Source organism: Corvus moneduloides, chromosome 1 (assembly GCF_009650955.1).
Source record: "Corvus moneduloides isolate bCorMon1 chromosome 1, bCorMon1.pri, whole genome shotgun sequence".
NCBI lineage: Eukaryota > Metazoa > Chordata > Aves > Passeriformes > Corvidae > Corvus > Corvus moneduloides.
Genome location: NC_045476.1, coordinates 106516450 through 106526980, shown reverse-complemented (window position 1 = coordinate 106526980; position 10531 = coordinate 106516450). Strand labels below are relative to the sequence as shown.

Here is a 10531-nt window from a genome sequence, read left to right as displayed (position 1 = left end):
ATTGATTCTAAGGTGACAAGACTCCTTATTTAGGTGTGAAAGTTAAATTACCTAATGTGGCATAGATTAATTCAGGTCATGTTCTTAAAACTCCACAATACCTTTCTCAGTAAAGGCGGTAAACAAAGTGTTGAAATTTATACCACATAAATGAAGAGGCTTTCAGAAATTATTCTGAGTGAATGAGATCAGACTGTCTTTGTTCTCCTCCATCACATATAAATCTCAGCACATTGCCTCTCAAAAGATGTATAGTTTTAATTTAAAACAGCATCATTTCAGCAACATGAAACAGCACTTTCCCATTATTAAGTATTTTCTGAGACAGCACAAGATTATCCATTCACATCCTTTACGAGAATAGTGTTGATCACATAGCAGCAAATTTCTTCTCACTAAAGAAAATCAAGGTCCTGACATTTGAAAATTGGGCTTTGTAGATTATTTTGAATATGTGTTTGTTTCTATACCTCCTTTTATGGGCCTATAAATTTATCAGACAGCCTATAAGGTAGTTTTGATTAGAGTTACAGAGCAATTTATATTTTTTACACTATTAAGATACATTTCCTTTTGTCATTAAATAACAAGAAGAGTAATCTTTAATGATCATTTCAGGTATTTAATTCCTGTCATTTCTTCTGTTTTGGAATATTCAGGCTAACTAGTTGATAATAGTTTTATGATAGCAGAGGACAGTATTTTGTTCCTGTTGAAATCAATGGCACAACATTCACTGAGGTCACCAAGACATCATTCCATTTATGGTCCAAATAAGTGGTTCTGATAATCTTACCATTTACAGATTTGATCCATAATTCCTAGTCCATATTCCACAGTGAAATATGATATTCAAGACTGTAAGCCTTCAGACAGACTCTTCACTTGGAAAACAGCCCATTCATCATGAGAGTTAAGCAAATCAGGTTTTAGTCTGAACCAAATCTAAAAAGGAGTACAGCGGAAGGAATGAAGGCTTATGGTGCCCTGACCATAGAACTGTTAAGATACAGTACTTATCCTCTTGAAGAAAATTTATATGCAAGTAAAAAGAAATAATTTTGATAAATTACTAAGTCACCTAAACAAGTATCACAGTTTCTAATCACAAAATATTCCAACATATGGAACCCAATATATGGTCTTCTTGCAAAAGGGGTAATTTTTGTAACTTACAGAAATATTGATAACATGTTTTCATCCTTAATCTTGAACTGTGCACTACAAATGTTTTCAGGAAAGGCAGTATTATATTCCAGTTAGTGTATGTTTATGTTCATCAAATAAATAGTGTCTCCAATTACTAATATTGACTGTAGGATGGACAGGAGTTTGCTACCAGTTATACCATTTATGTTCAAAAGCAAATGAAAACCATTTTTACAGTTTAAAAAAAATTCTTATCCATGGCTGAAGCTTTACAAATCAGTTAACAATAACGTTATAAAATCTGAAAAAGCGATTTTTGTTTGAATTGCATTCTAGCACTAACAGAATAGTATGACACTGTCAAATGAGTTGTGCCAGAGGATCTTGTACAGATATTAAACTCTGGATCTGTCAAATTAACTGTTCAAACATAAATATGATGAGGACTGAATGCCAGCTTTGTGCAAAAAGGGTGAAGGAACCAATCTGACCATGATACTGAGAACCATCTCCACAGACGTTGCTCTTGGAAAAAGCCTACTGGAGCAATAGAGGCATTTAGATATGCTCAGAGACTATAGATTTATCCCATTTGATAGAAACTCTGAATGCCAAGACCTATGTGCATCTCCCCAGGGCCAATGTCACTTACTTACAAAGTAAATAACTGAAATGTGTTCCTTGGTGTTTATTTTTCTTATGCTTCCAAATACGATTTAGAGATAAGCATTTAAATAAAGCCTGCCTTTTTAATACACCAGAATCTTAGCTGTATCGTAATTGGACAGTTCAAACTACAATATAGTACAAAATAATTATCAACATTTAAACAGAGGGAGAAAAAGGAAGAAAAGTTAAGAAAATAAAGGTACTGAGACTAGTTTTCATGAGTGTATTTATGAAAGTGTAAATGGAAAGTGTCAGAACACTTTTCAATACAACGGACCTAAACAGACATGTTTTCAAAAAGGTCAAACAATTCTCAAAGTTTATTGACAGTCTTAAACATTATTATAGAGAGAAAGGGGAGCTTAATGTCTGTATCTATGTAGTGACTATTCTTCTGAATTCAAATAATAGAAGAGAATTTTAAGAATAACTCTGTATACCCACAAAATCCTACCTTCAGCTGCCCTAAAACATCTGACAGAGAAAAGCCTTTTTATTTGTTCTGATACTAGACTGTAAATCCTGGGAATAGAAAGTAAATGCTGAAATTTATTCTGTCAAGAACAAACTGTACAGACATCAATACTTTCTTTTAACATACAATCAAAAATGGCTTCCGAGGGAAGTCAATTTAAAGGAATGATACTTGGAAAGAAAACTTTCACTAATATGTCAATGCATATTAATTTGTTTAATATTTCCTTTAACATGGCACTCCACCTAGCCAAGGGTGAAACAAAGGTCTGAAGGGGAAAATACGGCTGCTGCTAGTAAATGACAGGTAATTTACTGTGAGTGAGACCACAAATTATCAATAGCTTTGTCATGGTAGAGGCCTGTTTGGCATACTAATGACTGTCTGAGAAAGAGGTACTTTTATCTAGGTTGCAATGAGATATCTCAAGGATATGAAATGTAGATATGGGAGGGACAAAACAGCTGGGTAAAACAGGGACACAATGGTAAGATTGGAAGAAAACAGAACTCCTTTATATTAAAATTCAGCAAGGGTATCTGTAATCTCTATGAAGAAACTCACTGCACTTTGACATTGCTCAATGCTTACCACCCAAATAAATAACAATTACACGCATATTTCAATATAATAAGCTCTGATTCCAGCTCCCACAAACCAACTGAAGCATATTTCAACACAATTCCACTTGTAATAAAAAACAGACGGTAAAGGAAATAGATGTCTCTTTGTGATCTGATATACACATCGGCAGACATTTACAAAATGCATGCATTTCCAGAGAATGCTGAGCAAGTTGAACTGGGAAATGGGAATTTTTTTTCTTAATGGGCATGCGCAAACAAAGAGTGTGACTCAAGAAGAAAATAAGCTGTGACAAAGATACAACGATCTTATCAGGCCTATCTGTTTTCAAATAAACATCATATTACAGCACCATGTTAAAGAAACACCAATCACGATAAAAATCAGACCACCTTGGAAATAGGTTGCTGCAGGGAAACATCACTCAAATGTGAGGTGGCTGAAGGTCAGGTGATTTTCAAATCTCTCCCCTCTCTGACAGAAGACCTGAGGTTAGCAATGGCTGTCCTTCAGAAATTCATTATACAGACAAGCAAAACATCCCACAGCAACACTGGGCTAGAGATTTACTGGAGGCCTTCTAAATCTCAGATTGCATTTATGCAGACACCAACAATAAGCCATTGCCAATGGCATGACATAGTTGCACTGGTCCCAGGGAAATTATGCACAAAAATCAGCACAGAAATGTGTTACATCAAAGAAAGATGGAAGAGTCTCACTCAAAAAAAGAAAACCCTTCCAGAACCTCTAAGACAAGAGGTACAGAATAAAACAGTTCAAGAAGTCAATATGTTAACAACCTTCAAAATTAGGTTATGTTGAAGGAGGTCAAAACTACACAAGTTTAACTGCTCATTTGAGGGATTTTGCTAGTTTCTTAGATTTCATCCCATTTCTTTTTCTCCAGATAACTTACTTCAGGCTCACAAAGGGTACCACTTTGTCAGGAGTGGAGAATTAAGACTTCTATTTTGTCTAATGTCAAACCCCAATTTAAGTACCACATCTCTGACATGCAGGAAACATATCCTAGAACTAGATTTATTATCCGAGTCCATTCCAGTCCTGGGCCTGTCTGCTCAAATTGTAAATAAGAAACTAGATTCACTCAAATGTTCTGTTCCCTCCCACTAAGGGGATGCTGAACAGCCCTAAATCTCAGCTTATGTTTACTTTTGCACCACTATAGTGACCACTGAGACATCAACAGAATGCATCAGAAAACCTGTCCAAGGGGGCCAATAATCACCATTGGGAACAGGACCAGTTTGACAAGTATAATTTCATATAAACCATCATACAATCATCAGATGGTAAATACTTTCTGGAACTAACCATTTGGGCTGGAGTCAAACTGGTGAGCTAGAGGTGAAAAGCTCTCTGTTCTACTACGAATCCCCTGAGCTATAGAGGCCCCAGCTGGTACTTCTGCAAAGGTTCGTATAGCTTTTTTTGAAAGGCCGCAAAAGTAGTTACAATATATTTTTAAAGAAAAACAAATCAAAACAAAAAAAAAAACCTTCCACAGTTTCAAGAGCAGTTACATTTTTCTTAAAATAATCTCTCTGAAAGTAGCAGACTGTACACATTTTACAAGAATAAACAAACTTCTCTAGTATTTATCCACAAATTGGGAGTCAGAGATCATTAGTGCAAATTTCTGCTGACCAGCAGCATTTATTCTATAAACTTTGGGTATCCTAAGTGGTCCATCAGTGAACAACAGATATCTTCAATCTGTCTAATCTCTTCATGGGGCATGTTTTGTTTCCAGGCATGAATGCTACTTGGTGAAATTTCCCCTTCATAAGGAAGATAGAAAAAGACTGGTGGAGGTGCAAATAATATTTGGTTTAAGCTAGCAGGAGGAAGAGGAATACCAAGAAAGGCAAAAATAGTTTCAGCTGCTTCTGAGGAAAGCTCACAATATCTTCAAAACTTGACCAGCTGATAATTTGTTGGCAGCAAGTCCCTGTTTATTCTCATTGCTGCTGCTGTGTTTGCTAGCCATAAATAAGACAACACAGAAATAGCATTTGAATTAGAATTTGAAATTTCTTTTCTTAGTGATTCAAACTCAGAGGCATAGCCTTCATTCAAACTACATTTTTCTTTACCATTCTCCCCTTGAAACATCTCAGCCAAGTGTTGTGGAATATTTTTCAAGGAGTAAAGGCTTGGCTTATTTTTGTACAACATTGAATAGATCCATGCCCGTGGGTCCCTCACTACATATAATGCTCTCCATTGATGGTCCTAAGATTCCCTGAAAAGAAGGGAAGCTTTAATGTCCAGCTCCCACTGCTTAAACTAAGCACAGGTCGTAGCATTGGGATAATAGATGAGATGTCTTCTCAGTTCCCTTATATATTCAGCATCTTTTCTTGACTCCTCTTGCCCTGCTTCTTTGCTCTGACAGGGATTCTCTCTTTTTGGACCTTTTCTTTTTGCTTAATGCAGGATGCTGAGCAATTTTACTTCTGCTAGCTTCATATAAATGAATGTTTTGTAAATGCAACTTTGTGTCTCGAACTAGAGACTGAAGCCACCCTTGGATAAGACGAAAATTACCTTTCTGGACATCAGAAACCTTCCATTCACATGGATCTACAAAAGAATCAATTTCAAATTCAGTCTCAGGAATTTCAAGATAGGGTGTAGGTATCCTGATGTATAAAAAGTCACTGGTATTGAAAAAACAGCTGTTTTAAAAATTTCTGCACCAGAAGTGGGAAGTGAAGTAATGATAACATCTGGCAAAACAATGGGGTTTCCTTCTAATTGTCTGGCTTTATTGCCTTTATCACGTTCTAGCCTTGTCATGTCACTGCTCCACTTTGCACAGATAGGCTGAGTACACATGCTCCACACATCCACCAATTCAGTGAGCCACAATGTGACAACCAGTATCAGGATCCAACGCAACATTTTACCGAAGGATATGTAAAACCGCCACTGAAAAGCCAGTATGACCAAACTGACACCCAAAATTAACCCTGCAATTATGTTCACTTTGAATCCAAAAGGAAAAACTACCCTTTTATTTTTCATCTCTCTTTTTACAGATTCAGTACCAAGACCAAACTTGGTCACTTTATTCTCATGAACTACTTTAGCAAAACCACCAAATCCCAAGTAATCAAACCTTGCCTTTAAATTCTGATACTCAGTCACAACAGAGATGGTATTTTCAGTGCTGTTGACACTGAGGGAAATCTGAAATCCAGATTTTGCATTATCCATGAGTCTACAGTTAGAGACATTGACATACGGGCCATAGAAAAGGTAAACAATCCTTGTAAGCATGCTTTTCATTGGAAAGGTAACATTTACAAACTGAGTCCATCGCTTTTTGAATTCAGCAGCTTGTTCAGCCTCCTGTATCCTAGCAACAGGACTACTCCCATGATGATCAAACCAAAACATCTTGTAGTGGGCATCCCACACATCCATCATAGCTCCATTGTACTTGTTCTTAAACTTATAGGGTATGTATTTAAAATCAATGTCAAGATTATGAAAAAAGGCACTGACTGAATTAACAGGAGAGTCTTCCTCCTTCTCGATATGGTCAACTACTAACAATGTCTGAGAATTTAAGAGCAGCAAAATGCGATACACACTTTTCAGTTTCATTGCTGACGTGTAAGCAGATACCGCCTCACCACTCACAAACATCATGTCACCAGCCTGGGAGGCTGTTATAATTTCTCCAGTTGAGTCTCCAACCTCATCACCAATCCACTTCAGCCACTGGGCACACTCTCCAAGCTGTCCTTCCCAAGGCTGGTTGCACTGGCTTGTAGGAGATGGAGCAAAGACCAAGACATTGTTCAGGTGGCTCAGTTTAGGTCCATAAAGAGCCTCAGATACAAACACCTGACCATTGGGAGCAAAAGTGAAGGAGTTCTGATCAGGATGTTCATGTCCCGGATTGAAACTTCTCCACCCATCAATCCATCTATAGGGCTGAAAGTGAACGATATCATAGACAGCACGTCCACCGAGTTTTCCAGACTTGAAGGATACAAAGGTGTTTGTCTGACTGTTTGGCAACCCAGCCCCGTAAGTAACAACTCCCCAGTTAGGAAACACATGCATTTTAGCAGTACCATAGTCAGGAGGGGGATGAGGAGTGATTTCAGCAGCATACCATATAAATTCAGTATGTAATGTGCTCCACCTCTGTGCAGTGGATGGCACCATTGGCCCGTCCTTGGGTCTGTGTTTTCTAATTTGCTGTGCCAGCCAGTTACCAGCTCCATTCTTCATGATGAACTTATCCAAGAAAACCAGTTGGCTCTCAGGACCATAAAACCAGTTGTAATTAGAATCTGCAACACCCACAGTCCTCTGGAAGCCTGGCAATAGGGTGGCATAGTAAAACCAGAAGTGCATTTTCAGCCAGTTATTCTCCAAGTTGTTAATACCGAAGTGGCGTTGGGCCAGGAAAACATACTGGGTTACTGACTTGGCTGTGTAACTCCCGTAAGCTACTCCCTCATCCAGAGACCCATCTACAATATGATTGAGCAGAAACATTGTTTTCTCCATCATATCAACAACAGTGTGTTTCCAAATATTTGCCTGAGATCCTTTGTCCACTCCTGCAACTAAAGCCCCAATAAGCAAAGCAAGCATATTGGTTGCCTGGTGATTATGGAGAAGCTGCTTTCCCCAGGAACGAACCTTGGAGTACTCATACATTTCCTCACTTACAGACCATATCTTCTCCAGGTATTTTTGCCTTCTCTCATTTTCCAGTGAATTATACAAGAAGTCAAAAGCAGTGGCAAATCCTGTTAGGGAGTGACCAAGTGGCACCTCATCTCCAGGTGCATTCTCAACCAACCAGTTTTTGTAGCCAGCCATTCTATCCATATATTCTAGGGCAAAATCAAATGCAGCTTTATCTTCGGGGCACAGCAAACAGTAGAATGCTAGAGGTGGCAGGTTGTTACCATAAATCTCATTCCACTTAGCTGCAAAATCAACGTGCTTGGGTGGAGGTAGGTAGTATAAAGGATTGGACAGCATAACCATCACCGCACTTCTGATGGCTCTGAAGAGATGCAAATGGCTTGTACGAGCCTTCTGCCTCAGTGCCTGAACATCCTGAGCGTCAAAATACAAGCTTGGATGAAGAACTGTTCTTTTCAGCTTCTGCTCAGCACTAAAAGCTTCAAGTTGCTGGTTTTTATATTGATCTACATTTTCTATGAACGTCACCCAATCAGAATAATTGCTTACAGATTCTTCAAAAGTGAAGACATCAAACATCATTAATGCTAGAAATAAAGTATGCCCTGTGAACATCAGAGCCATGATCCATTAGGCAGCTCCTCTTCCCCAGACATACATTTCTTCACAAAACACAGTGTTCAGATATCAAACATTCATCCAGTTAGTAAAAAAAATAGTATTTTAAGGCATATTTTTAGGAGAAAAGACTTATTGTATACTGTGCATTACACAACAAAGGCTCAGATTACTTATAATCTGAGATACATTGAAACAACAAGGCTCTTGAAAAGTTAAATCTCAGGTGCCTTGTCTGTTCACACTTTTCTCAAACACAGCACTACAAGCATAAACACTAAGATCAGGGGAAAAGTAAAATCTGTAAGATGTGCATATAAAGCACAGGTCGACAATGCACAGTAACAGACTGAAACACTGTCTCTTGGTAACTTGAAAAGCATGATCTGAAAAGAGAATTGGAGTCATATATTTGCTTTTTAAAAAAGCTTTCAAGCAGGTCAAATTCCACTTTTAGAGCTGACGAAAACTCCACTCATCACAAAATGATATAACTTATTCAAAACAATGTGTTATATTTGATAATATAGAGAATATACAGCACTTGGAAAATAGACTCCAAAATTGAAGCTATTGTCTTCAGTCTTTGCCTTTTCTTGATTTCCTTACATACTCTTTCCATCTCTGTCTTTTGGGATTCATAGAGGGACATGAAGGAAAACAATAATTTAAAAAAAACAACATAGACCCTCCATTAAATCCTTTTGGTGAAACTGCAGTGCTTTAACCACTATTCCTCTCTGTTTGTGAAGATGAATCTGAATTAGGAGTCACAGAATATTGACATATTTTCAATCTCTTTTAATCTTTTCTTCAGCCAGTGATGCCCAAATTTGGCCTCAATGATTCAAAAAATCCTGCTCCTTCCATTATGATGCAAAAGGAAAACATGTGGAAGAGGCAGAAAGCCAATACTTTCTTGTCAGAAGAGCAGTTTCAGGTTTCCTTTCACTTCGCATGTTGGTTCTTTCTGTGGGAACAGAAACAAAAGTTCTCTGAAGCTGTGTAGATGTCAGAACATATTTAAAGTACTTTGGCTAACGAAGTGCTGCTAAGTTTAAAAGAAAGATGAGTTAATTAACTTTTTCTTTGACGGAAATTAAAAAATAAGAAAAGGAGCATTTTCAAAGTTCCACATAATTTACCCTTGGCAAAAGAGCAATTCAGATTGGCTATTCAGGCTCGCTTTATTTCACCTTTTCCAGCGTGAACATGAGGTCTCAGGGAATATTTTCCAGTTACGCTACCAGCAGCTACTCATGGAAATAAATCCGACACACGCCACCGGAATTCAATTCAGCTCGAATTAAAATTAAATTATAAGTGTATTTCTACCAGGCGAGCGGCTCTGACGGCGAAAGGACGGCGGGAAGCAGGAACCCCGGCAGACAGCACCGTCCCGGGGGGCTCCGCCGCGCCGGCCCCGGACCGAGCCCGGCAGAGGGCGCCCGCCGCCGCCGCGCCCCTGCCCGCGCCCGGGGCCGCACAACTTGCACAAGTTTCGGCGAGGACCGCGGGGCCTCCGCCCCCGCGCCCGCCGCCCCCGAGCCCAGCCCCGTCTTACCGCGGCGGGTCCGCGCCGGCTCCCGCAGGGCTGCGTCGCTCTGCCCCGGCCGGCGCGGCCCGGGGCGCGGGGCCAGCCCCGGCTGGGGGCTGCGGGTGGCGGCCGCCGCGCCGGCCCCGCTCGGCTGGGCCGGGCTGCGCTCGGCTCCGGCCCCTTCCTCTCTGCCGCTACTTTTCCACCCGGGCTGGCCGCAACTTCGGGTTCCTGCCCTCCGCCGGCGGCTCCCAGGAGTTGATGGAGAGAGAGATGCGGCGGCGAGCGCCCAGCGACGGGCGCGGGCAGCCAGGCAAACTCGCAGGGATGTCGCTCCGGAGGGGCGGGGAGGGAAGGAAGGAGGGAAGGAGGGGAGGGAGGCGGGGAGGCGACGGGGGGGTTGGCAGAGCCGCCCCCGGCGAACGGGGATGTGCCGATCCTCCGCGCCGAGCTCGGCGGCGGGCGGCTGCCAGTCCCGCCGTGGCTCCCGGCGGCTCTTCCCTGCGGCTGTGGGCGCTGCCCCGCTGCTCCCGGCACCCAGCCCAGCCCCGCTCCCGGCAGCGGATGCCACCCCCGCCTCTGCGCCTCGGCTGCCGGCGGAGCGGGGCTCCGCAGGAGCGCCCGGGGGCAGGGCCGGGGCCGGGGCCGGAGGGGGCCGCGCCTGGCAGCGGCGCAGGCGGGAGAACGCGGTGACCCGGTGCAGCGGGTCCCGGAGCGGGGAGCAGAGGAGGTGCGAGGGGGCTCGTGGAAGAAGAGCTGCCGCTTTGGGTCACCCCCGTGGCCGGCTGAAAGCC

The 10531-nt window shown here is 41.6% G+C and overlaps 1 protein-coding gene across 1 annotated transcript; it reads right to left on the bottom strand.

Annotated features, from left to right (window-relative positions):
- Positions 1-639: 639 nt before the first annotated feature.
- DSEL (dermatan sulfate epimerase like) lies at positions 640-10244 on the bottom strand. Its single transcript, XM_032121235.1, is given in 6 exon segments — positions 640-5152; positions 5155-5205; positions 5207-5267; positions 5269-5585; positions 5588-9170; positions 9765-10244. Coding segments are annotated over 5 exon segments (3642 nt in total). The 5' UTR covers positions 8207-9170; positions 9765-10244; the 3' UTR covers positions 640-4558.
- Between the last annotated feature and the right edge of the window lie 287 nt (positions 10245-10531).